General features: G+C 41.1%; 1 protein-coding gene across 5 annotated transcripts in view; it reads right to left on the reverse strand.

Moving 5' to 3' along the window:
* The window catches only part of kif1ab (kinesin family member 1Ab), a 28,667-nt gene extending 5,073 nt beyond the window's left edge, over positions 1-23,594 (reverse strand). The window contains exons 1-45 of one of the 5 annotated variants that reach the window (XM_049598796.1): positions 23,076-23,593; positions 21,710-21,888; positions 16,564-16,637; positions 16,204-16,383; positions 15,982-16,050; positions 15,325-15,503; positions 15,037-15,148; positions 14,622-14,699; positions 14,417-14,482; positions 14,303-14,320; positions 14,130-14,208; positions 13,961-14,039; positions 12,238-12,380; positions 12,005-12,043; positions 10,702-10,832; positions 10,449-10,528; positions 9,072-9,147; positions 8,891-8,970; positions 8,692-8,798; positions 8,508-8,591; positions 8,166-8,346; positions 8,015-8,087; positions 7,821-7,911; positions 7,567-7,715; positions 6,889-7,067; positions 6,496-6,633; positions 6,301-6,419; positions 6,081-6,166; positions 5,762-5,897; positions 5,450-5,633; positions 4,914-5,004; positions 4,689-4,807; positions 4,530-4,585; positions 4,310-4,418; positions 4,084-4,150; positions 3,751-3,835; positions 3,459-3,564; positions 3,068-3,091; positions 2,804-2,918; positions 2,519-2,652; positions 2,338-2,399; positions 2,104-2,249; positions 1,439-1,627; positions 1,261-1,332; positions 394-503 (exon numbers count right to left, since the gene is read on the reverse strand). In XM_049598796.1, the coding sequence (XP_049454753.1) occupies positions 394-503; positions 1,261-1,332; positions 1,439-1,627; positions 2,104-2,249; positions 2,338-2,399; positions 2,519-2,652; positions 2,804-2,918; positions 3,068-3,091; positions 3,459-3,564; positions 3,751-3,835; positions 4,084-4,150; positions 4,310-4,418; positions 4,530-4,585; positions 4,689-4,807; positions 4,914-5,004; positions 5,450-5,633; positions 5,762-5,897; positions 6,081-6,166; positions 6,301-6,419; positions 6,496-6,633; positions 6,889-7,067; positions 7,567-7,715; positions 7,821-7,911; positions 8,015-8,087; positions 8,166-8,346; positions 8,508-8,591; positions 8,692-8,798; positions 8,891-8,970; positions 9,072-9,147; positions 10,449-10,528; positions 10,702-10,832; positions 12,005-12,043; positions 12,238-12,380; positions 13,961-14,039; positions 14,130-14,208; positions 14,303-14,320; positions 14,417-14,482; positions 14,622-14,699; positions 15,037-15,148; positions 15,325-15,503; positions 15,982-16,050; positions 16,204-16,383; positions 16,564-16,637; positions 21,710-21,815 (4,601 nt within the window). In that variant the 5' untranslated portion in view covers positions 21,816-21,888; positions 23,076-23,593. Of the gene's footprint in view, positions 1-393; positions 504-1,260; positions 1,333-1,438; positions 1,628-2,103; positions 2,250-2,337; positions 2,400-2,518; positions 2,653-2,803; positions 2,919-3,067; positions 3,092-3,458; positions 3,565-3,750; positions 3,836-4,083; positions 4,151-4,309; positions 4,419-4,529; positions 4,586-4,688; positions 4,808-4,913; positions 5,005-5,449; positions 5,634-5,761; positions 5,898-6,080; positions 6,167-6,300; positions 6,420-6,495; positions 6,634-6,888; positions 7,068-7,566; positions 7,716-7,820; positions 7,912-8,014; positions 8,088-8,165; positions 8,347-8,507; positions 8,592-8,691; positions 8,799-8,890; positions 8,971-9,071; positions 9,148-10,448; positions 10,529-10,701; positions 10,902-12,004; positions 12,044-12,237; positions 12,381-13,960; positions 14,040-14,129; positions 14,209-14,302; positions 14,321-14,416; positions 14,483-14,621; positions 14,700-15,036; positions 15,149-15,324; positions 15,504-15,981; positions 16,051-16,203; positions 16,384-16,563; positions 16,638-21,709; positions 21,889-23,075 lie in introns of all 5 variants that reach the window. The other 4 variants (XM_049598797.1, XM_049598794.1, XM_049598795.1 and 1 more) reach the window with 4 other exon arrangements.
* Positions 23,595-27,153: the final 3,559 nt, after the last annotated feature.

Here is a 27,153-nt window from a genome sequence, read left to right on the forward strand (position 1 = left end):
TCATAAAGTACCTCTGATTTCTGATTTCAGTTGAAACACTAGCATATGAAATGCAAATCTGAAACACCTGTGAGGGTATCTTACTTTTTCTGGACAAAAATTGACAGTGGCAGCAACAACATTTCTGGAGTAAATGTAGGACAGCTGAAGCTAAGTTGCAGTATTTGCAGAGCAAAGCAAAAACCATCTACTGTATCCTCAAAGACGGCTCTGTAATCAAGTTATTTGCAGAATATCTTTTATCACTTTTATATTAAATGAGGCTAAATGTTCTTGAAACAGAACACACACTTTTATTCATCTTCTCAGGCACAGCGAAGTGAAGTATCTAAGTACCAACAGATAAATAAGCTGCATTAAAATCATCCTGTGAACAGCTTGTAGTTATATTACCTAATGTCATAATTTCCCTCCACCAGTGAGGGGCAGGTAGACGACGGAGTGAGCGTGCTCAGTCCAGACGAGGAGGTGTCTCTCATCAGCGATGCAGACATCTCAGAAAGCTAAAATACACACACGCACACACAGAAACACATTCACAACACATCATGCGTGGAGAAGCACACACACGCACACACACACAAGACAAGAGGGACAAATACAGATACAGACAAAACATACCAGCAAACAATTAAGCACGGACGACACAGACATGCATTCAGAGAACAATTCAATCAGAATATTTGTCATTTCCTAGCAGTGTACTGCAGAACCATCTCTGTACCACTGTAATCCTCATTATCTAAGAGCCCCTAGCTGGTTAACATGTTAAAGAGGACATGCAGGGGTAACGTCAGGTTAGTGGGAGCCTCGCAGAGTCTAGAGAGGAGGGACGGTGAGGGATGAGGCCAGTTGAAGGAGGGGAAACCTTAAATTAGTTTAAGGCATGAATATGGATGCATGGCTTTGGGAAGACAGAGTTAGGCAGTAGACCAGAGTCAACATTATCCTGAAAAACAGTTACTTGTTCGATCATGATGGCTCATCCAGCTAAAGAGAGAGTTTTTGTGAATAATATTTCACCCAGGTCTACTGCGCAGTTAGAAAGACACCAGAGTGGTATGAAAATAGATGGGATAAGGAAGAAAGACATGTTAAGAAGAGGAGTCTGTGTTGAAAAATAAGACTGAATAATGAATGAATGCAATGGCAGAGAGAGGGTGAAGTGCGGGGCTTTAATATTTTGTGAAGGTACAGCGGTTAACGCTAAGGTTTAGAAGGATTAACGGGCCGGGTTAGAGGGCCTAGGCTGGGGCTCACCTTGCTCTCACTGGCACTGCTGCTCACCTGGCTGTACTCCCGGTTGAAGGTGTGCATCAGCAGACGCAGACACTGGAGAGAAGAAAGTAAAAGACAGACGATGTTGAATAAAATCTTCATCTCATCATAATGATTTAAAAAATAATAGTTTCTGGAGGCCTCGGAGACCCGCAGTCACCTTAGCAGCCAGCTCCCTCTGCCTCTGGTTGGGGCTGTCGGGGGCAGGGCTGCTGCCAGGACTGTGGCTGAGGACAGGACTCTTTGCAAAATCGCTGATGTCGCTGCTCTTGTAGAGCGCATCCTGTCCTGCCTGCAGAGTCGCCTCCAGCTTCTCCCTCAGCAGCAGGTAGTGCCTGGTCTTCTCCACCTAAAAACACAAGCACATAAACTTCAGCAATTTGTGGTCTGGAGATGATCAAAGGGTGTTTGATTGGGACTGGTGACATCGATCCACAAATGCTCTCTGTTGTTGAGATAAATGCACCGATAATCCGCTTCCTTCGTCTTTGTTTGCAATTTTCAAATTTTAAGTGTCAAATATCTTGTAAAGTATCTACTAAATGTAGTTTGTGCGTGTAGTAGTTTTGATATTAGGCTGTGCAGCTGCAGACACGTCCTTCATTCTACATCTACAACAGCTGGTTTGAATAGATGTTCACAAGGTTGGGGAGATTCACAAGGTGAGTTATTTCATCATCTAATCCATGAGATGAGAAAATTCTCCTAATTTTTGGAATTAGTAAACCATAAAAAATTAAGAGGACTACCTGGACAGTACATAGCCACAAAGGTTTTCCTATTAACGTTTTGGGTAAACGTATGTTTCACATTCATTCTACAAACCTCCTGCAGTAAACTGAGTTTCTCCAGCTCCCATTGGTGATCCAGGATGAGGCTGTCGCTGCGAGGCCTCCATCCGGCCAGGTTCTCCTCTCCTCGGACATACGCCACCGAGGTGTCCAGCACACGCCTGCGACGACGCTGCATGCCTGAAGAGGAAATCAAAAAACAAACCCCAGTTGAGGAGGAAATGCTTTTGTAATTTTTACTGGTTATTTTCTTTTGTTGCGTTCTCACCTGGACTTCCGTTATCCGCCACATGGCAGAGGGTGACTTCATAGACTCCTGTGACACGATTACTGAGAAGGAGAGGGACAAATTTAACGATCAATTTTATTCAACATGTTTCTCCTATTGAGAGGTTATATAGTCCAGAATTAGCGTAGGATTCAGACTGTATGAATCTATAAATCTGTACCTCTCAGAGGGCCGGAGGCAGCCGGTGCTGAAGAGGTTTCTGATGGAGCGAGAGGCCGGCAGCTTCGCGTCTCGGGAATAAAACACCATGCAGAAATCTTTGGTGATCACTGTTGGCTGAGTGCAGTTCTCCATCTAGTTAAAATATATCAGATAGCAACTAATCAGAATCCAGAGGAGCCTGTTTAAAATGTGGCTGAGGTTGTTTTAAACTATCTAAGAGACCGAGACTTCTAAGAATTGAAAGGATGTTTTACAAATTCAGTAAATTAATGTCACTTAGTACCTCTAGGTAAGCAGAGAGGGTGATGTAGATCTTCTCCCCGTAGGGAGTGACTCTGTTCAGCAGCAGAGAGTTGTGCATGGAGCTGTCCCACGCTGCCTCAAATCGGTAGAAAGTTCTGAAGTGTGAAAAACAAAAATATTCTCATCTATCTGTACCATTTTTAAAGAAGAAAACCTAATGTAAAGCATGTGAGCTAACGGTCATTTAGTTTAATTATCAGAAATAATATTTGATAAAAAAGATAAAAATGATTGTCATTTATACCTATGATCAACTCCCAAGGAGACGCTGGCGTTAGCAAAGGATAAAGAGAAACAGGACACGAGTTAGAAACTTTTAACTGCAGCTGTTAAAAGTTTAAACTCAGCAAACCATACTGATCCATGCAAACTGAAAACTGCATTGAAGCCAAATAATTGTAATAATATTTGATTATAAAAAAGGCACAAAGAAGCAATGTAAAACAAACTACTAAACAAAGCAACTGATCTGTTTATATAATGCAGGTTCTAAAAGAAATCTAAGAGGACAAAAACTAGCTGTCAAATAAACAAATAGTTCATAAAAAATACAAATAACAAATACACAGAAAACAGACAACAACAAATAAATAAAAAACCTTCAGTGAATAAAAAAATCATTCTAAGATTTATACTTGTCATTGTGTTTTGGCCAGAAATATCCAGAAGACAGGATGTTGAGGGAAAGGATGTTAGGGTCAATGATGGTCTCATCGGCCTCTGGTGTGTTTCGGATGCGACCTGAAGTCAAACAAGTCATGAAGGGAGAGAGAAAGAGAGAAAAAGATAGAGTGAGAAATAGATTAAGTGGTAAGATAAGATCAAATAGGATAAGATAAGAAAAAAAACTGTACTTTTCACATTTTCTTCCCAGTTAAATTTAACCAACGTGTCCACAGATGTGTCTGAGTTGTCCTTTTCACTCACCAATAACCAGCTCCTTCACCTCTTTCCACTCAATATCATTTCCTGTTTCATGAGCGATGGTAACTGTGATCCTCCTCTGGATGCCCTGTGGAGTCAAGAGAAGATAAACCAGTTTGTTACCGGAGTTCCAGTGGTGAAGGCAGAAAAAGAGCTGAATGGATTGGGTTGGCTGAATCTGGTTAATACATTGTACGTTATGGACCTTCTTCACAGCAAACATTTTGACTTGTCATTGTAGGTAATGCACAGCTGATATATACATATATATCACTGAATGGTACTGAACACTCTAGAGTATATAAATAACTGGTAATTTGGTGTGACATGTCAGACCTGGTGTAAGAGGAACGTGCCGTGGCAGGGCATCCCACCTCTGTGGTCAACAACAGCTGGGATGTAGCTGCAGAAAGAGAAAATCAATATGTTAAATGTTAATACTTACATTTTTAACTGAGATGATTATATTCACAGCAGGAACAGAAGGAAAGCATTCTTTGTGCATGGGATCTACTGTGTTCCTTGCTTTATGGTATTAACGTGCTATAAAGACACGACTCACTCTCCGTTAGCTTCCAGCTCACAGATCTCAAAGAAGACCATGAGGTCGTATTTGGCATGACAAGGTCCTGCGGTGGAGCGGGTCAGAGTGCTGAGCTTTGTGGCCGGCACTGGAGGAGTGAAAAGAGCAAACCAAACTGAAGTCAATATCAAATTGGAGGCAGATCATGGAGTGAATAAAATATGATGTCCTCTCAGGCACATTAGCTGTCACTGCTAACCTGGTTTGGACAAGGGCATCACCCTGGGGAACTGCCTCCTGGAAGGTCTCAGAGGACTAAAAGAAATGACAAAGAAACCAAACATGAGGAGACTTTCTTTCCATCTAATATATCAAATCACAATTAATCATCAGCTGGTGGAAATTAAAGGGTCCTGACCTGATCAGGTCTTTGCAGAGTGGAGGGAAGGGCTGTTTCTGATAGTGACCAAACACCTCGAAGACGATGGGCTGAGTCTTGATGTACTCCACGAAGGACTTAGTCACCTCCACTGTGATCTAATACACAAGAGAGGAAATACAAATCAAACACAGCCTTAAGACAAGCATTTATAATCAGTAATATTTGTTAATAAAAGGTCTGAATGTACAGTTTAATGTTTACATTTTGGACATGGTAGAAGCCCAGCGGAGGTCCTCTGCCTGTGTTCTTCAGCGGCTCGGTGGAGAAAGCTTCGTCGTGGCGGTGGATGAAACTGAAAAAAGTGAAGCCATTATATTAGACTGGCCTCTCTTTGATCTTCATGCACATTATGTCACCGAATCATCAGGTCTGCCACAAACCATTTACAATCAGTGAACATTTTAATACATATTATGGTAAATTAAAAAAATGTGGTCCATCTATTGTGTTCATTTTTTTCTTTTCTGATCTCTTCTGGTGCCAAAACAAGCTGATATGAGCTTTTATGTATGTCTGTTAAGAGGTGTACACATGCATGCATTAATATACTATCATTTAAAAGCAGAAAGTCCAATTGCAAAATCCTTTTACAGATATTTAAAGGACATTTTCCCATTTGTATTGCATTTATTACACCTGTCACGGAAGACAGAGAGAGACTGCTGACCAAGACAAGAGGCATTATATCAGACAGACAATATTATTTACAGAATCATGGAGACGGGCTTGAAACTCACTTGAACTGGCAGAAGATGTCGGCGTACTCGGCTGAGATGCTGGACGCCTGTAATACGGTGACTCTGAAGGTGAAGGTGCTGCCGATCTTCAGGTGGGAGAGAGCTTTCTCTGGCGAAAGTTCCAGAGGAAGATCCAGACCCAGACCTGAGCTCTTCACTGGGCTGCGGGGAGGATCCAAAATGGCTACACAGAACAGAGGAAGACACACAGAAATGTATCTGGTATTTAAACTCTGACAGGGCCACACACACTTTTAACCTAGACTACTGGGCTAGTATCATTTTCAGTTCCTGCACAGGTTGTCAGCTCACCTGGACAGGTGTTGTTGTTGACTTCATCGGCAGAGATTCCTATCTCTGCAGTCTGTCCTTCTCCCTCCACGATTCGTAGCTCCTCCTGGGAGGTGTTGGAGTGGGAGAGACCACCAGGACACGACTCAGTCTGGAACTGGAATGATAGAGAAAACGATAAGCTTGGATCCCATTTACACCCAACATTAATATTCAAGATTAAACTCTTTTTTTTCAATCTCAGCAGTTTAAATTTTAAAGTTTAAATTAGATCTGACTTTTACTGGTCATAGAGGACACATTCAGAAAATTCCAGTACAAACCACCAGCCAATTAATACCTTCTCAAACTGTTTGTCTTCAAAGGAGATCTTGGCAGTGCCTGACTGCCTCACACCAGAGCCGTAATCAGGGGCCTCCTCATCAGCTGAAGAAAGAAAAAACAGAGACAAGATGTTAAACCATCATTTCTTAATGCAAAATAACTGAAAAGAACAGCTTTACTGTCACATTCAACAGCATCTGAGTGTGATAGGACTGATATTGAACCTGTATCTGTACCTGAGATGGCCTGCACAGCCACTCTGAGGAAGCCTTTCACCTCTCCTTTCTCACTGACGATGGCCACTCGATGTACCAGTGGCACCGGGTACAGCAGGTTACTCAGGTACACAAAAGCCCTGAGGGGAAGGAAGACATGATGAGGGGATCTGACTTTTAACAAGCAGTTATTGTGCAATAACAAAGGTGACAGACCTGCCGACCAGACGGAACCAGGGGAAGCGGTCATAGAAGGGGTCTCCTCCAGTCAGAGCGTGGTCACAGTCCTCCACAGCGCTGCTGGGGAGCTCTGCAGCACGGTCGTACATTTCCCTCATCAGGTCCAGCCTCTGCCTGCAGGGGGCAGCATGAAAATTAAAAAAAAACCTTGCTGAGGGCCTGCATGTTATTTTAAAGCTCAAACAAATATTCTAATTTTGCATGTGTCAATGTCTATGGTTCGTTTATTGTTTTTCTAAATTGTATTAATCTTGTAAAAATGTATATTTTCTCCTTTCTTTCCTCACTTCTGTTCAAACATCAGGGAAGTTAGTCGTCATGAGCATACAGAGTCTGTATTCACTTTGTTTTATAACAAAACCAGTGTACCTGAGTTTCTCCAGAGTCCAGTAATGTGTGGCTCCGTTCTTTTGATCTTGTACTTCAACGGCGACGATGGTTCGAGGGAAAGGTCGTCTCTCCCTCTCTTTGGCCACACTGGGGGGCAGCAGGTCAGGGGGCAGGGGAGAGTAGAGAGTGTCTGTCAACAGGACGAACTGGAACTGCACCTGCGGACGACGTGAGACACAAAACATGAGTGAGTGCTGGTTTATGTCCTCCTGCATCGAATCTGCAGTATAAAATCAGGATGACATTATTCTGAAAATAAGAATTCAGCAGCAGGGACTTGGAAATAAATGACAAGAGCGCCACTGTAAAAGCTTCATGTTACATCATTACAAAAGCAAAGTAAATTCCTAAACCTTCAGTCGCCACTACAAAGAAGAGGTCCTCATTATTTGTTGAGTGTATTGTATTTTGTATTTGTAGTCTGACTTAAAATGAAAGATTATTCTCAAATAACACATTATGATATTCGAGAGGGATCTTAAGACCTTTAAGACAAAAAACACTGTACATGGAGGTAGATTTGGATTATGTTATTTAGAAAAATCTGTCTTCTGTTCACTTAAAACTGAAAAAAAAAAGAAATAATGACAGGAAACATGCATATCATAAACCACAGTGCTGAGTAAGGGTGATGTTATCCACTAACAAACATCCCACCTTTTTCTTCAGCTCCACACTGATAGCATTGGCCTCTTTGAGGAAGATGGCGTTGCCCCAGAGCAGATCTCTGAGAGAGGTGAACTGGTAGAAACGCCACTTCCTGAATGCCCACAGAGCCAACTCGGTCTCTCGTGGCGTCCACGGCACTGGGAGATGACAGACACGTGATAATGTGAGTACATCTGAACCACATAAAAGCCTGATTCAGAAATAACTGTTTGATGAGTCATTTAAAAAGGTGACAGTATCACCTTCCTCCTCTGGCTCCTCCTCTTCCTCAGGAGACTCCAGGTACCGAGAGTCCACTTGTCTCTGCAGAGCCTCCAGTTTACTCTCATAGTCCTGAAAGAAAACATGATCCAGATCAAAACAGAATGACTTGCTTCTATTTTTTTTTTTAATCAGGCACCTCAAATGTCAAATTACTGTATTACTGTTTACTCACCAGCCTCTGCTGTTCCAGCAGGTTACTGGCTTCTTCTCTTTCTTTGCGGTACTGATCCTCGAGCTCCTGAAGCCTGAAAGGGATCCAAAACTCTGTGTCAGAGAAGTGATACAATTAAATGTCAGTAAATAATAATGCGCTCTCCACACACCTCTGCTCCATCTCCTGCTTCATGTCAATGCCTTGTTTCTCCAGCAGCTCTCTCTGAGCGAAGGCCCAGTCGACGGGCTCCACCGGCGTCTCAGCGCACGGCGTCCTCTCTCGCTCCAGACGAGCCTGCTCCGGGTCATTGAAGCGGAACACGTGGCTCTTTCCCATGATGATGCGGTTCCCTAAAGAGTGCACACGAAAACATAATTTCATTCTTTGGTAGCTGTCCTGGCATAATAACATTTCACAGACTTATCTTCTTGTGAAACATTTCTAAGTTTAATCTCTTGGTACAGTTGTTTTGTTTTACGCCTTCTTTAATTATATGAAGCTTCACACGTACCTGACCGCAGAACAATGGGAGAGCTCACTTTCTTCCCGTTGACGTATGTCTCTGACCCCTCACACGGCTCCAGGATGACACATCCTGTTCCAGAAAAGACAATATGATTATTATAAAGTATTTAAAATATACAATATAAACCAATTAACACTGCTATTGTTAACAGAGAGCAGCCAGTCTCTACCTTCTCCTTGAGGGCCCGTGGTGCTGCTGAATGTGCAGTGTTCATCTTTGATAAAATGGCCGCTCAGAACAATGTCTTGGCGTGTCTTGGCATTTTCACGGCCAACCCTGAGGGATAAATTAATCCAGTTGAGACAAACTCACAGAATCAGCTCAGTATTTGGTTTAAATCTCAAACTTGAAAATATAAAAAAACCTACTTGGTGATGCCGTCTTTGATGTAATACAGCAGACACTCTGACATCAGCGGGTCTTCGTTCAGGTTCACCAGATGAGGCGTCTAAAAGGGAAATCATGTCAAATATGTTTTAGTCTTTGTGTGATTTTGGATAGCTGTTTTCAATATGTCAAACAACTGTGCAGCAGTGACGAGCATCTTACCTTTTTCGGGGAGAACACGCCCACAGTGCCTCCATCTTCTCTCATGGCAACACCCATCTCAGCCAGCAGGGCCTCTCTACAGGAAGCAATCACACATTCTGCTAGCACGGCAACAAATATGGTAGATTCCTACTTTCAAAGTCATCTGGCAATCCAACAACATTAAAGCCCATACATATCAAACCAACATTAATGATTTAGTGGTGACGAAGATCTCACATTGCTTGTGTCTCAGCCAAAAATTGCACCTGAACACACCGCAAGGACTACAGCCAATGGCTAACTAGCATATACGTTCTGTGCCTGTGAGAGGAAATAACTCTCCATACCAGCAGGTGGCGATAGTCTGTGTTCATAATTCAAAAAAGGAAACAGGAAGACCGACAGGATGAATTCAAGACGCTAGATAGCCCGTCAGCATTTTTCTGGTACAGCCTAATGTTTAAGGGACAAAGGATATTTACCACACGCTAGTGAACAATAACACAGTTACGAACCATTTCTGCTAAAGAGTTCAATAGCAAAAAAAAAACCTTTTTCTTAATATAACAAGTTTGTTTTGATCTCATACTTTACTTTCCTCACTTCCGTTTCTCTTCTCCTGCACTAAGCTGAAGTGCCAATCAGAGTGATTGCCAGCTCCACAGCAAATTTGACACGTTTAATTAGTCAAAAAACAGCCAACAAGGGCCAACAAGGGCCAACTAGTGCCAACGGTGTAGGACACACCACAAAAACAAGGATGACAGACGCTCACTGAAGGCTTGACACTGACCAACATCTGACTGACGGCTTGGTGTGTCAGGGCCTTTATACGAGACGAGACTTTATATCCATATTCATCTCAAGGGTCAAACTATAAAAAATAGTAGGGAAGCACCACAGACTGTATACAAAGATGGACGACATGACAGCCCCCGAAAGTGAAACTGAAACATCTCCATCACCCCCTGGTGGCTGGCTACAGTATAGGTCATAAACCCTGCCCTCTCCATGTAAGTGGAAAGGACATGGGCCAAACTAAAAACTCAAAGTGCACATCAAATACATTTCTACCAAAGATGGTTTGTGTCATTTAAGGTTATCACACTGCTGTTTGTTCAATTGTTTGTTTTTCTGATAAGCTTAGTTTAAATTAGTTATTTAATGGTATAAAGCAGGGATTTTACAACTTGATTGACAATTGATTCAGTGGCGCTGCTTGCTATCGGTCGGAAGGGTTTATGGACACAAGAGGCACGATTAAGGAAAGATCGAGTTACATTTAAAAAAGCTTGTGACACAAAAATTTCGCAATGTGTCTACTGCACAAGTAGACGTAAATTTCTCGGGGGAGAATAATATAAATGTTATGAAACCATGAATCATATGACGAACCTCTCCATACGGATGGCCTCAGTACGTCGCAGCTTCTCCTCCCAGGTCTCATTGAGCTCTGCGATGATTTTCTCAGTTTCCTGTTGGCAAAATTAAGACCGAGCTCTTAAAATCAGACATATTGGAATGATTCACTTTGTTCAATAGTATTTAAAAACAGCCTTTCCTCCATATTTCTTACCCATTTCTTGGATTTTATCATTCCTACTCAACTAAACTACAAACTGAACATTTTTAGCATCATCCCTCCTACCTTAAGCCTCTCGATGGCCTCTTCACTGGCTGGGCTGAAGATGCGGTCATGGAGGTTGCTGATGGACCCAGCACGACTGGAAAGGGCCGAGAGCGACGGGGAGGGACTCATTCCTGTCATGGCATTGGACACTGCGGAGAGATCACCCCTTTGATTGACAGCCTGGCGATTATTCACAAAGTTCTTGTAATCGCACAGGTCTGCCAGAGAGAGAGGCGTCGCATGGAAGTGAGCAAGGAAGGAAGGAAGGACAGAGGGATAGAAGTACGGAGCAGACGCCGGGTAATTAAGGATAGACACGAGGGATTGAGAGGAACACGCAGAGAAACAGATGAAAAGGAGAAAAATAATAGGGGAACAACAGGGAGGAGTACAAAAAAAGAGGAGAAAGCTCAAATAATGGATCAAAGAAGCAGAGGTCATTTGCTTACCAAAGCCATCGCAGACAGAGAGAAAAGAGCAACTCAAACTGATAGAGCACAAAATGCCAAATAGACTGAAAGTTATAGACCAGATCTTTTTTTTTCTGACACTGAACTTCACGAAGACACACTTGACAAGCTCGCAAGCATGAGAATGTTATGAGAAATAAAACCAAAAATATATCCATCACTTCAATGCATAGGGACCAAATACAGCCAGTGTTTTTTTATTTCTTATGCTTTGCATGTCCGAATGTTTTTCAAGGTGTTGAGCACAGCCTTTGGTAGCGATGCAGGCCTCTAAGCACCTGACTCATAGCGTCAATTAGCTCCACACACAGAGAGCCAGGATGCAAAGTAAGGAGTTCCTCTGCAATCTAAAATGGCGTCCTCCCAGTCAGTCCTTTCTTCCATGATCACTAGTCTCATAAAATAAAATGCATTGCACAGCATGCTTTTTGCCAAAGCTGGCTTCAGCTCTGTCTGCTGAAGAAACACAGAGTCGAGCAACTCACATTCTTAATGAATGGCTACAGGATCACAGAGCAAAGCTTCTCAGTAAAATAGAAAATCCCAGCCAATTTTAAATTGTGTTATTAGGACGAAAGTATTAAGAGGCTGGACATCCCAGATTAAACAAGAGAGAAAAATTACACATTACCATGGAAACCAGAACTAATGGAAGAAAAAAGGAGGCCATTTTGTGGAATTCCTGAGAAAAGACTTACTGAATAAATCAAATTATATTGGTGTCAATGTCTGACTTCACATTAAGTTTCTTGGGATTGTTAGTTAGGTCTCTGGTGTGGTGGAGGGGGAAGGCCGGCTCGGGATTCATTTCTATTAGTTGCAAAGCGCAGGCTTGCTAGAGTTATACACACATTTCAAACCAGTGATGGCAGGGCCGGTGCAGCGATACGCTGATAGGACAGAGGAGAGAAGAGACTGAGTGTGAGAGACACCCATACTCCAAGTTACATCCTCTGACTTACATGTACAGTCAGAAAACAACTGCACAAAGGGTCTAAATTCAGGTTTGTACATGTGTGTGTGAGTATGCCTATATAAGTGCATTTTCTGGAATGACATTTTTGGTCTTCTGTGCAGTACTCACTCTCGATGATGTCTCCCAGACCCTGTGCATACAGCAGGTCTTTGAGGCGAGCCACCTCCTCTTTCAGCTCACGCACCAGACGGTTGTTGGGATCCTCGTTGATCACGGCGTTACAGCGGATCTGTTTGGCACGATCAGCGTACCTGGAGGGACAGAGGGCATCGAGGTCAAGAAGTCATTAAGCTGTAAAGCATGATTCCTCAGGCTCTGCGTACTGAATTACAATGAGCCTAAAATGACTACATGAGCTTAAAATGAGAAGGACTCTACTGTTATTCCCATTACTACTGTTGTACTGCCTGTTAAGGCACTACAAAATGATTGCAAAGTGCCAAAAGGTCAGCAGGCATTTGCAAGGTTAGACAAATAATGCAACACTACTGAGCTACTCAGCAATATGTAAATACATGCAGCAAAATGCCTCAGAACACTGGTTTTCAAACTGTCCCCTCTAGAGGTATGCGGAGCAATCTTTTTTTCAGTTTTTTTTTTTTTTAAATATTAAATAAATCAATTTAAATATGTATAAAGCCATCAAAATATTACTGCATTTCAACTGAAAACACAGTAGGTGTGGTATGGTAAGTTTTGCCTGTCATGTAATATTTTTGTTTCGATGTCAGCCTGCTACATAGTCACATTCATGAACGTAGCACATGCATATGGCCATTACGAGCTAAACTGTGATGGCAGGATGGTAAGCAGTGGTAAAATGAATGCTTTAAAAGAGCAGTGGTGGAACTTTAGGGGGATTTAGTGATATCTTCAATCAGCTGAAACTTCTCCTTTTTCAAGGTTTCTTTACCCGAGGGTAAATTTGTTCTGCAGATCTGAAACTCAGCATTCCAAAACAAGACATCACAGATTTAAAGAATACTGAGTAGATTTTCTTCAGTGTTCATTGCTCAGGAGGTTTTTAGCTGGAGCTGAATTATCTGCAGAGGTCTCTTCCTCTTCAATACAAACACACCAGGTGATTAAAACCGTGTTTTTCCAAAGAGGCTGACACACAAACCCTATGGCCCTATCTAGAACCAGTGCTTGGTTTGTCCATTCCAGGTTAGTGTAGAAACATGGCAGCACAACATGGTGGACTCCACAGACAAGGACTTGCTCCCTATGTCGATATAAACGGCTCACTCTAAGGTAACAAACATAATTCTGATTTTGAGGTGATTAAACACTAAAGAAAAAACACATATTATAGTCCCTTAATGAGAATATATCCCCCTGCATCCTACACACTGGGCCTTTAAAAACACTGTAAATGTGGCTCCAAATGAGAACTATCAGGAAGAGAAGTGAGGAACAGAAGGGAAATATTTCAAGCAGCCTGTTTAAACTGAAGTGGATGACAATCAACCAGGTGCTAGTGGTGCTAGTGGCAACAGCACCAGTTAAGTCTCCACAGCACCTGAAGAGAGGCTGGCTGTTGTGTTGCCTGAGAGTTGTGCGGAAGAACTTAAGTTCACGTTGTGCTAATCCACTGCACAACAGTAAATAATGAATAATCTTATGATTAGGAATAAACCTGCCTCCTGTGTAAAATGTCCATAATGGTGGTACTTGGAGAGCCTAATATTTTCTGATATGGCGCGTGGTGTTAAAAGTCTGAGAACCACTGACCTAGAGTCAAGTGTGACATTACCGTTATAACATTATTTCCATTAAAAAACATCTGATTTAATGATCTTTAAAATGAGGTTATTGACACTGCTCTCACCGGAGGGTACTGAGGGTCTCGTCATAGTTAATATCAGCAGGGCTGAGGGCAGCCACCATGGCTGTGCGAGAGTTTCCTCCTAAAAACACAATGTAAGACAATACTTAGACTGACACATGACATTTATTTTGTTTTGGTAAAGCTGAGGTTTATTTTTACGAGTGCTTACCCAAGTTCTCCCTCAGCAGCCACGTCAGAACTGAATCTCTGTAGGGAATAAAACTCTCCACCTTCTTCTTTTTCTTGTTCTGTAAGCAAAATAAAGTTTGTTCTTTAATCACATCAGACAAATATTCAAAAACCTATTAAATTTGCTGTTTCAAATTTGTAAATATCACTGACCTTGTTTGGTACTGAGTCCTGATAGTTGGAAAAGAAATGTGTTTGTTATTTGTTCAACATAAAATGAGAATTTTAATGTATATTTTTTATGGTAAGTGTGGGAAAAAGTCATACCAGTTCGGCCAGAGCAGAAATAACTTTCCCCAGTGTAGTCAGAGATTTGTTGATGTTTGCTCCTTCCTGTAAACACAAATCAGTCTTAATTAGTATTTGTCCATCTGTTCGTGCATTTTAAATTTGAAATTCTGCGTTCAAACAATCATTATTAAATATGTTTCTGTCTCCTTCATGCATGCAGAAAATAGCATCCTCCTCTCACCTTCAGTCTGGTTCCTTTAGCTCCAGTCGAGTCGGCTCTCTCGCTGCCAGCCAAGTCCACCAAGCTGATTTTACTGACCTGTCATGATAGAAGATATTTACAAAATAAGATACTCTGTATGAAAAAAGATCAAACATCCACCTCAGTCGACATGTTCACCTGAAACTGCACTGATAGAACTGAGAGTAGAATGTTACATGTGGTTATCAATCAATACAACATCACATTTATCAGATAGCTACACCACAGACGGCCTCCAACCAGGTCATGAAAGGTGATAAAATCATGTCTGCCTTGTAGCATCTCTTTTAAGGCTGCTGTGGTGAAACCAGAATAGGAAAACTATTCCTCTAAAGTTAAACAACATCATGTCCTTTAGTCAAACATGTGATTTCTAAAGACTTTGAGCTTTAACCTTTTCTGATGTGTTTTCCGTGTCCATGTCGTGTTTCTTCTGTGTGAAGATGATGTTGAAGACGGCGTGGGAGCGACTGCTGGTCTCGTTCATGTTGGTAGCAGCCACAGTCCTGAGAAAAGGTGCACGTTACTGACTCACACATGATCTGCTCCGTAATTTGTTCCAGCCACTTATCTATTTATTCATACATCCAAATCCCTCATCTGCATATTTTCTCCATCCATCACTGCACACAGTTATCTGAGGAGTCTCTCGCTGTCATGTGATCCAGTCTCATTCTGTTACCTGGCTTTGTTTCCAGAGTCCATCAGGTCCTGGATGTCGTTGTATGAGGTGACGGCCAGTTTGGAAAGATCTTCGACATAGGGTCCCATCAGTGGGTGCTCTCTGACGCGCAGGTTTCCTTTGTTCTTGGGATTCAGCAGGTCACGCACACGCTCACAGTAGATCTCCATGTAACTCACCTGGAGGAGGCAGACGTTGTTTTGTGAATGTTTTTGTGTATTATCGAACAATAAAAAAAGATTTTAAGTCAAGTGAGTTAACTTCAGACTATCTTAACTTTAGACTTTTTTTTAGTTTTTTACTTTTGGTTTGAAATAAAGTCATTCATTCATTCGTTTTCTGCATTTTTTGACAGCTGATCGGTTTGAAATATTGCAGGGAGCGGTCAGAACTGTCAGGAGCAGCCACAGCGAGCTGCAGGCTTCACACCTCCTTATTGTGAGGTAACCAACTCCTTTCACTGTACCCTGCTGTCTGCAGACTCATGCCGTGTGAAGCTCACAGAATGATGGACAAAGGCCAGTTATTGCCTGACTTCTTCATTAAAACGAAAACAGTTTGTTTTGCTTGAGATCTTAGAGAATGCCTCTTTAATCCACCATGCAGATGTTTATGGACGGAACGCACAGTTTGCGTAGAAAGTTTGACACCACTCACCTCCACAGAGTAAGACATGCTGTTGTCATTATTGCTGTCATTGATTTTGGTGAAGAGGTCCTCACACAGCTAAAAAAAAACAAAGAACGGAGAGTCACTGTTGTGGTCAAAGTTACATGTTTGAAATATTTTTTTTTTATTTTCACAGTGACTGTAGGGAATTGCATTTTGTGTTTCATTACTGGTGGAGCTGTATTCTGTATATTCTGAATTATTAATTACCAGAGGTATAATTCCTTGCTGGTCCTTCTCCTGTCGTCCCATCATAGTGTAGCTTTTGCCTGCTCCTGTCTGACCATATGCAAATATGCACACATTGTAGCCTTCAAAGGCATGAAGCAGCATTTCCTCCCCGATGTCCTTGTACACCTGCATCTGGGACGCATAGTTGATGTCCTCAGGCTGCAGACAGAGAGATAGCACAGTGGGATAAATAGGAGAAGAGATGAGATATTAAATAAGGCAAATTTATATCAGTATATTTTAATCAATTATCAGTGGCTTATTCTACAACAGATCATTTAATTTCTCATCTGACTAGCAGTACATGTATTTAAAACTACGTGATGCAGTTGAACTCACCGTGGTGTGTGACCAGTAAGAAAAGTCAAAGTTGAAACTCTTGTTTTCTTTCGGCTGTTTGGGGTTCAGGATTGCTAAAATAAAAACAAAGCAGAGGCATCAGAAACTGAGTCACTCCAAAAACCTGCATATTCCTTCAAATCAGCCTTTTTGCTGTCAGTTTTAGAGAAGCTGCAGGATGCAAACTGTGAAAACATTTAAATTCATAATGATTATGAATCTACATTTTTCAGTGCGACACATTCTCTCTCTCAATTTGTCTGGCTGCACCTTTATCATCTTCTAACACACACACACACACACACACACACACACACACACACACACCAACATTCAATTTAAATTACAGGATATGTTTTAGTGGGGATGCACAATATTGGATTTTCGCTGATATCCAATATGCCGATATTTTCCACCTCATTTTGCCTGATGCTCCCACCTAATTGCAGAGAACATCAAGTCTCTCCTGCAGTGAAGTTAAATATTATTTTGTCCACTCTTATTGTGATGGCTCACTGGCAGATGCAGACATAAAATAACAATGCTTTTGAAAATGTACACATTCACTGGGCAAAATAAGAAAACTACTTTATCTTAGGTTATATGTAAATCATGGCAGAAGCGTTCATTTTGGGCTAATGCCGATGTTTAATTTTAAAGCCTTTATCAGCTAGCACCGATGACATGCCAATATTATCCTGCATCCCTAACTTTTAATAATTTTCCATCATGATCATTTCAATTCAGTTTTGTCTTGTCATCTTGGTTATAATGTTTTTCTTGATTGTTTTGATGCATAGTTGTAAAAAGAAGAGCAGTTTTCACAACAGATTACACAAAAAATAAAACTGCTATTCAATTTGCAAAACAGCAAATGCTCCAAAACATGTTGAGTTCTCAAAACTATTACTACTATATAAAATGATATCCCATTATTCATTGGGAACAAGTTTGAGAATATGGTGAGCAGAAGACTCTCATTTGAAATCTGCATTCAGTCAGCCCCTCCAGATTTGTATGACGTTGCAATCACAAAAATTAATGCAAATTTAGCCAACTGCTGGGAATTCTGCATGACCTTGCAATTTTGTCTGATCACCACAACCTTTCTGTTGATTTGACCAATCATAGCAGTTTCTCACCTGACATCACTAAACTCATTTTCTTGTCTCTGATTGTGAAGATGCAGACGGGTGGGGCATGAACGTCTCACATTTACCAATAAAAATGTGTGCTTAAGACCATACAAGGTACTTCCCTAATGCCCTGCACCAAGGTGGGGTAAACTATTTTGCATCGTGTGGGACGTTGTGACGAAACACAAACAGCATCGTTTCACAAACACTTTTCTATCCATCCTATCTCACTGGAACAAGTAGTGAATTATACAAAAAAGCGCAAATATCATCACAAAATCCATTGCAATTTTTTTTAGAAAAGTTGCCATGAAATCAGGTATTGTAGGCCGCAACAATCCCCCCAAAAAGTCTGTGAAATCCTGGAGGTACTGATACAGTGTCTACACCAACATGTTGTCAATGTGATAGTTGTGTGAAATGAAATACAACTAGAGCACCAGAAAGAGTCAAGTCATTGCCTTTGAAGTGATCACTGCTCGGTTGCCAGAAATGCATCAAACCAATGGAGAGAGACTGTACTTCTCTTTTTCATGTGCTTATTTCTCAAGGAAATAATTAATCTTGAACCACCAAAATATGTAAACAGACGGACCAGACTGGTTGACACGCGGTTAAGATCCATGTAATTTGGCTAATCTTTGATCTCAGCATCAAAGATTCAATTCCAAGCTGGGATGTTTGTTGCATGTCATCCCCCCTCTCTTCACCCGTGTTCCCTGTCACCTCTCTACTTTCCACCTTTAAATAACAGCAAAATAAGGATCAGTAATGCAATATCACATTGTTTAAAATAAAGCCCAGACTGTTATTTGTCAATTAGCAACGCCTCTTCTTATGATTTTGAATTCTTGGTACCAGCATGTAATGTGTCAAAACCTCTCCAACAGAGACATGTGGCTGCGAAATACTTTGAAATAATTTCACCTCTAATTACGGAGAGAGAAATGACACACAGAGTTCAGAGAGAACTCATTATATTACAGTTCGTATCAAAAGCAGCAGTTTAAAATGCACCACTCATCCCTTTCAAAGAGAGGAGGGGTGATGTGCACGTAGAATATGAAACAAGAACTGAGCCGGAGCCGATGCTCTTTCGGCTGGAAACTGAATCCACTTCATCGCCCCCTGTGGACAAGTTCAATATACCAGCACTATAGATCCTGCTGAAAGGTGCACTCAGCCAGGAACAACAGTGACCATCGATCCATACTTTAGCTAAACCAGCTTATCCTTCAGAGGGTCATGGGGGGCAGTGTGTGACCATTACACAGAAAAATATAAGAGGACAACTGCTGCAAACTGTGAGCACACATATTAAGAGTCTGTGAAGTTATTAAGTTAAAATATGGCAAGTTTGAACCTCTGGCTCTAATGAGGTCATTAAAAACACAGACATTCACAACATACTCCTTCTTTCTCTTTCTGTCTCTCACACACACACACACAGACACACACACTTGTATCAGCTGACCCCGCGTCTGGGCTCGACCAGAACAAGGAGGTCTTTCTGGTCCCCCGTATGATGAGAGCTGTGGCGGTCGCTACATCCTACACACACTGACAGGCTTCAGGCCTGACTGAAGCTTTTGTTTCCTTCCCTGGCTGCCATGATGCTGCGTGCCTCTCTGCCCACTCGCTTGTTGCTGCGGGGCAAAGCTGCATACGACACAAATATCTGAGGTGAAACGCTAAACTCAATGTAGGTCGCAGGAGTTTGATTAGAACAGCAGCAGCAGGACGTCGCTGCATTTCTCTGGCTCTAAAGTCACGACTTTAAAAGATACATGACCTGAAAACTGCTGCATCAGATTGTCTTAGTTATTTTTATAAACATGATGTAATTCAGGTCAGCAGGCTGAAAAATGACCTGACTGAGGGCCTCTTAAGAATTTGGTCAATGCCAATCAGTTTGAGGTTTATTTAGGATCCATTTACTGGAGGTTCCCACTGGACTATTAACAATGCTTATAGGTTAAAGGTAATGAAACCGTGCATTTTGTCTGTGCACACTCCTTTATTGGTGTCAAAACAAAGAACAGTATCACAGAAAAGTGACTGCAATATTTTAAAAACAAAGGAAGGAACCCATCACTGCCATGTTTAACAGATTCCATACTGTACAGTTAGGCCTGGGCAATATATTATATCGATATTGTGATATAAGATCAGATATCATCTTAGATTTTGGATATTGTAAGTGTTGTCTTTTCCTGATTATAAAGGCTACATTACAGTAAAGTGATGTTCTAGCTTTTCTATTATTTGCCTTTACCCACTTGGTCATTAAATCCACATTACAGATGATCATTTATCAAAAATCTCATTGTGAGAATATTTTGTAAAAGCACTAATAGTCGACCCTACAATATTGTCGCAATATCAAGGTTTTTAGTCAAAAATATTGTGATATTTGATTTTCTCCACATCATCCAACACTATTATTGCATTGACCCTTAAGCTAAATATGGACATCAAGTCTCATATTATGTTGCTGGATTTGCCAGACTACTTTGAAAGTAGGAATGCAAGGGATCCAAGATAATATCGGCACATCATCAGAATCAGCCAACATGCTTTTTCTTATTTTGCACGATGAATTAATCTTATATACATTGAAAGCTATTGTATTTCATGTCTCCAATATGCTGGTGGGCCATCACGATGAGAGTATGCACGCATACCATGATGTTAATTCCACTACAGAAAAGACTTGATGATCACTAAAATTAGGCAGGGAAAAAAGTGAATGTACCGATATCGATACTGGTTATCGGTCAAATGAGTTGTTTTATATCAGCATATCGGATATCAGCAAAAAATCCAATATCATGCATCCCTAAGGAACACCATATTTGTGCCATGCTGGCAACATATGTGATTGCTTCCTGTAAAGAGGCCCTGCTGGCAGAGTTGGGTGTTGCCAGGTGAGAAGAAGGAGGAACTGTGAGCATCTTCTCCCCCAAAAAAGGTAAGATGCTCGACACTGCTGCAGAAATTTTTTATATATTTACATCTGTCCAAACTCAAACAAATACTAAAACAAATCTCATAGTGTAAATATTTTATGAAAGCACAAATAGTCAACCCTACAATATTGTCAAAATATCTCTCCATATATTTCTCCATATCGCCCTGCTCTACATACAGAAGGTACAAATTAAAGTGTGTTGCTTTCAGTCCACTCCTTCCTGAGATGTCTTGTTTTAAAGATCCCCTGTAGACATGTTTTAAACATTTAAAAATACTCTGCTTTGAATGATTATTTAACCTTAACCCTTTGGCTTCCACTCAGAAACCCCCAGACGGCACTCTTACTCCCACTCATAGTCTAAAGTATGTGAATCAAGGGATTGTAACAGCTCGTCCTAAACTGAGCTGAACTGTCTGATATAGATTTACTGCAAATAAAGTTCAATTATGTGGCTAGAAATTCATTGACAAATCCATAATTTGCAACTATTTTACATTTTAGAAGTTTAACTCGCGGACACAAGATGTCTCCTACTTCGGTGAAAAGTCAATTCCCAGTGTATGTGTTTCCCAAGGCTTCAGGTTTCAATATCAAACTTGTGTTAGTTGCATAATGAACCACGATCGGCTTCCAACTAGTCGTGATACCCTACGAGTGTTAAACTCAGATTGAGCACAGAGAAACTTTCCCTCTTCAGCAGATGAATGTGAAAAACAGCCCTCAGGTGTCAAACTCTGCACACACAGCATTCTGCACAGTGAGCCTCAAACATCCAAGTGAAGTAACAAAAAGCAAAACACATTCAAAATCAATGGTAGCTTTAACCGAAACAGGAGAAATATATAAATATAATAATATCAATTTTACTGTCTGTAGTTATTTTGCTCACATCACAGTTAAAACAATGTGTTTCAGTCATAATGTGCAGAACAACATCACTGCATCTCTCAAAGCAATGTCAACACTGAAGTCCACATCCATCACATTTCATAACATTTATCTCCATATAAAAACTGAAACTTGAAGTTGTACTCACTTGTGGTGTTTCCTGACATCTGAATGATGCACTTGCTTTCCTTCGCCATCTCTCTGGAGTTGAAGGGTCGCACCCTCACCGCCACCTTCACTGAAGCCGCCGCCATGTTGCAGGAGGGTGTGTGAGTGAGCAGGAGAGCTGAAGATCTGTGCGGCTACACAGACACACACACCTGGCACCTGCACAGGTAGATGATGAGGGGGATTTAATACCCATGCAAGCAGAGAAACGTAGAAAACAAACCAAACTGGGCTTTTGTTTTGCACCAAAAATGCCTTTAAATGCTTAAAAATAAAAAAAAGTAAAATGATAATTAAAATCATCCACGGTGTGTTGTTGTTATTGTAATTAAATATTGAGGACAGGGCCTTGTTAGCCAAACCCAGCAGCTCAGAGTGACACACATTCTCCATTTTCAGGCCCTGACTCAGTCGCTGGGAGACACACAGCTCCTTGAACATGCTGACTAAATGGCTGGGACGTTATTTGGCACAAAGACTATCAGCATCCCTGCTATTCTACACTAAAATGGCTGCTTATTCTTCGGGCATCATCCTCTGGCCTCATCTACCACGGCTGAAGGCCTTGTGATGAACCAAATCTCCTCACTGCTGCTCACCTAAAAAAATAACCCACATTAATGAACGTCTAGAATTAGCTGTGGTGTTTTTCACAGCATCTTTACAATAACCAGACTCTCAGTAGATTTGTTTGTCATTAAAATCCTGACATATGGCTTTAAGATTCTTTTTAATAGAGATAAACCAGACAGTTGAGGGTGATTTCAATGGTATAATTGCTTCAAGGCAGCGCCGCGCACATCCATCATGTCTGCGCCTTAATCGATGAAAAACACAATTCCTCTTGAACATCTTACAATAAGACAATTAAATGCTTACAGTGACACAACCTCAGATCATTCCAGGAGAAATATGCGGGGAATATATATAAGCCATGTAAATACTGCCTCCTCCATCTTGCTTTGCCTGCCGCACCTCAAAGACAGGCCGCGTAAACAGAAACGGCACAAACACCAAACCATCTAACACTGCGTCAGAAAGGAGGTCAGCGCACATCATTAGATCCTAAATGACATTTACAGCTTACATCTTCTCGTATTTTTATCTAATTGATTCGGAGGGTCATATTTTAAAGATGGATTTGAGTGTTTTTTATAAAGACAATTGTTGATAGCGGCGGAATCAAACATCACACACCCTGACGCAGCGTCCTTATCTACCACCCCATATGTACAAAAGGCCTCCAAATCACAAACACACACACACATATCGTCCTCGCCAAGGCGTGACACCCATCAGTGCCGATGCTGTGCCGTGAAAAACATCTCCAATGAGCCCCGTCTTACCTCAGCAACTCAGACTCGACGACCGCAGAGGGTGAATCCTCTGCCCATTCAAAACAGCGCACGGATCCTCCGCTGCCTCCTTCTTGAATCTCCTCAGCAGCCCGTATGTTTCGTCTTTCTCTCTGTCTTTGGTCAGCCTACAGCATCCCTTTCCTTGGCGCATCCATACATGGAGAATCCGCCGGGGAAAGAGTCAGCCTCAGCTTCAGCAGCAGCGGCGGCAGCAGCGCTGGGTGGGCTGAAGTGTCGAACGCAGCGGTGCGTCAATCACAGACTGTAGTGAGAGACAGGAGGAGGGAGGAGCGAGCGCCGGATGGATAAACAGGAGGATGGGTGCGGGATGCTCCAGCGGCACGCCGTCAGTCTGTCCGTCAGTCGGTCTGAAAGCAGGGAAAATGGCGGTGCTGCTGTGCCAGGGATGCTGGGAGGCGGTGATGACATCAGCAGCAGCATCATCATCACCATCAGCGGGCAGCCATGAGGCAGAGCGATGCAGCACAGAGACACAGCAGAGGAGGAGGAGAGACAGGGAGAGGCCCAGGGACAGACCATAATAAGCCTGAGAGAGAGAGACAAATATGGGTGGAAATAGGAGACTAGATTATTGTTTGGGAAGTGTAACTGTCAGTCTACAAGATCCTGTAAGGCATTATGATGAGAAACTCTCTCATAATAATTAGTGAAATAATGACAATCTTTCTCAGAATAATGAGTATTGTTTTCCATGATTTTGAGATAGTGTCAATATTTTTGATAAAGTTTCTCATTATTTTGAGATACTGAATCATTATTTTGAGATACTAAGTCATTATTTTAAGATAGTAAGTCAATATTTTGAGATATTAAGGCATTATTTTTAGATGTAAAGTCATTATATTGAGATACTTAGTCATTATTTTAAGATAGTAAGTCATTTTTTTAAGGTACTAAGTTATTATTTTGAGATACTAAGTCATTCTTCTGAGATACTACATCACTATCTTCTGATTATTATTATTATATAATATATCTGAAAAAATTATTTCTGGAGCCTATCCCAGCTGACATCAGGCGAGAGGCAGGGTACACCCTGGACAGGTCGCCAGACTATCGCAAGGCTGACACATAGAGACAAACAACCATTCACACTCACATTCACACCTATGGACAATTTAGAGTCACCAATTAACCTAGTCCCCAATCTGCATGTCTTTGGACTGTGGGAGGAAGCCGGAGTGCCCGGAGAGAACCCACGCTGACATGGGGAGAACATGCAAACTCCGCACAGAAGGGCTTCCACAACCGGGATCGAACCAGCAACCCTATTGCTGTGAGGCGACAGTGCTAACCACCACACCACCGTGCCACCCTTCTGATTATTTTATGATACTAAATCATTAGTTCAAGAGAGTTTCTCATTAATGAGAAATTTATGAGAATTTATGACTGTCAGGATCTATTTTTTTCCATCATACTCGTGGAGAGGGGCTTCCGTAAAAAAACAACAAACTGTAAACTAAGCTTAATTGTTTTGTTGTTGTTTCGTTTTGTTTTTTAATAGCAAATCAATCTCAAGTCGAGGTCCACTTAATGTTAACTGTCTGCTCTGTTGTCATAAAACTGCAGACATTCAAACTTCCCATTATTCTGAGCACCTTAAGGACTTCTCATCCATGCTGGTGTTTCAACGATGAATTACCAACTGTCCCAGGGCTCCAGCCACAGGGGTCCCCAAGGCTCCAGGTTTACTGTGTGTCTATTGGTTTCTGGTAATATGAGTGAATTTTAATTTGCTGAGGACTTTGCGCCACTAAGGTAAAGTAGCAGTATCAGCTAGCCAACATTTTTGGCTTATGTTGTGGCCGTGTAGAGAAACATTGTGTCAAAATCTAGATTCAGATTTTGTTACCACTATGCATATTTCCTAACAAAGGTGTGTTGAGTTAAATTACTACACGCTAAAACAAAAGTTTCATTCCAAGACTAGCTGCACTGCATTTAATGAGACCATAAAGGCAACAGGGTACATACACATTAGACTGCAAATTTCTAGTCCCAGCACCCTGTAACAGGTTAGGATGACTGTGGCTGTCTAAAAATGTAGCTCAGCTTTTATATCACATGAATGAGGCATGTGTTAGGGTCAAAAGCTCTGGAACAAGGGAATAAGCAGACCTTGAGATTGTTTTGTCAGGAGCACTAAAAAGCTGAGTCAGATGAACACGTCTCAGTCAGACTATCATGAAAAAATGCACTTAATTAGTGTAACCCAAGAATGTTAATGTTTAGTTGAGAACTGTCTACTACTTTTTTTTTTTTTTGACAAGTATCATCTTCATCCATGATGAATGCCCATTTCCAAAGCATCTGCAACACGTGAACATTAACCGATTGGTTAAATAATTACTAATAAATTTCATATACTGTACTAACTACTATATTTGGTGTTTAATATAAGAAAGCATCCATTTTCATTGATAATTAGATTTCAGAAAATCAGGATATGAACTTGAAATAAAAGCCTAATGCTGTTATTTAAATTAGTGTAAGATTGATTGAGCTGACCGTGGCCTTGTACATAACATCCCATATTGAGTACATTTGAACTGAGTGTTTATGTCCCTATTGACAGACAGTTTCATGACGCCCTCTGTGGATGAACGTGTCTATACATGCGTCCCTGGTCTGTCTCTCCCTCCCCAGCTCCTCCTCCTGCTCTCCTGCTCTGTTTGGGCAGATTTTGAGTGTTCAGTCCAGTTCAAAGGCCAGTGTGAGGATAAGAGTGAGTCCCAGTTGTTTACCAGTGGTGTAATTATTTACCCAGACTCAGAGAGGGGCACTTTCTGGTGGTCCTGCTAGCTGTGACACAACAGATTTCAAAACCTTTATTACTCAGTTACTGAGTAGTTTATCGCAAAACTTGGGTTTTGTTTCTTTGTCAGAATGTGGGGATCTTTGTAAAGTAAAGCAAAATACAACTTTATCAGAACATGTTTGACTGAATGGTTTGGAGTTTAAGTGACATTTTGACCTCTTTCAATCTTTACAGGAATACTTCACCCACAAAACAACCAATTATATGTCAATTACTCACCCCTTGTTTTGAATTTGTAAAGAAACATTTGTTTTCTTGCATGCCTCCCGTCAACAAAGAATCTAAAAACAGAAATTTTTTGAAGAATTGGAGTCATGGAGTCACATTTAACAACAGCAAAACTATATTAAAACATCCATTAGAAACTCTTTTCACAACATGAGGTGAGTAACTGATACACGATATATATATATATATATCTCTGTCTTTTCTAGCACGAAATATTCAGTTGTAAGTCGAAGCCACATGTGAGATATCACAAAAACTTTTATTAAAACACACTGTGATCAAAATAAAATGCTAAGACAGGGTCTCCTTTCCAGTTTGAAATACACAGCTGCACAATATATCTTCACTTAAATGAAAAATTACAAAAACTGAATAGCCTTTGTAAATAAAATAACTTGAAAAAAATAGGCATATCTCTAAGAATGCTCCTTTTTCAACAATAACAGACTGATAAATGTATAAAACCAGATACTCTAAGTGCAATTACAGGTTCCTCTCTTGCTTTAAGATACAAATGGTCATTTTGCAGGTGAAGTATTCCTTTAACATCCCTAAAACATTTTTTGAATCATTACTTCAACTTTCATACTTAATAACTTATTCTTATATATATACAAGAACAACTACTTCATCAATATTTACAAGGTGTTAACCTAAAACATGTTGTGTGCTGTCAGTTTGAGCACAAGACCTAAGTAAATACCAATGTTTTGTATATTTGGTGACATTTGGTGACTAAAATTGTTTCTGCAGTGTTTTCTTTTGAGAATTACAAGCCACAACAACTCTTACACTATCAATAATCTGGCCTCTCCACAGGGGCTGGACGCTCTGTCTGCACACATGGCACGATGATGAATCTACAAATGTGACTCATCCAAAACAAAATAAGGACACAGCCCAGTGTGATCACACAGATGTGGTCAGAGGTTGACAACACAGTCTCAATTCAGGGTGTGTTTCTGCAGCGTGCATATCCACACAAACCAGACCAGG

The sequence above is a fragment of the Epinephelus fuscoguttatus genome, linkage group LG15 (assembly GCF_011397635.1).
Source record: "Epinephelus fuscoguttatus linkage group LG15, E.fuscoguttatus.final_Chr_v1".
NCBI lineage: Eukaryota > Metazoa > Chordata > Actinopteri > Perciformes > Serranidae > Epinephelus > Epinephelus fuscoguttatus.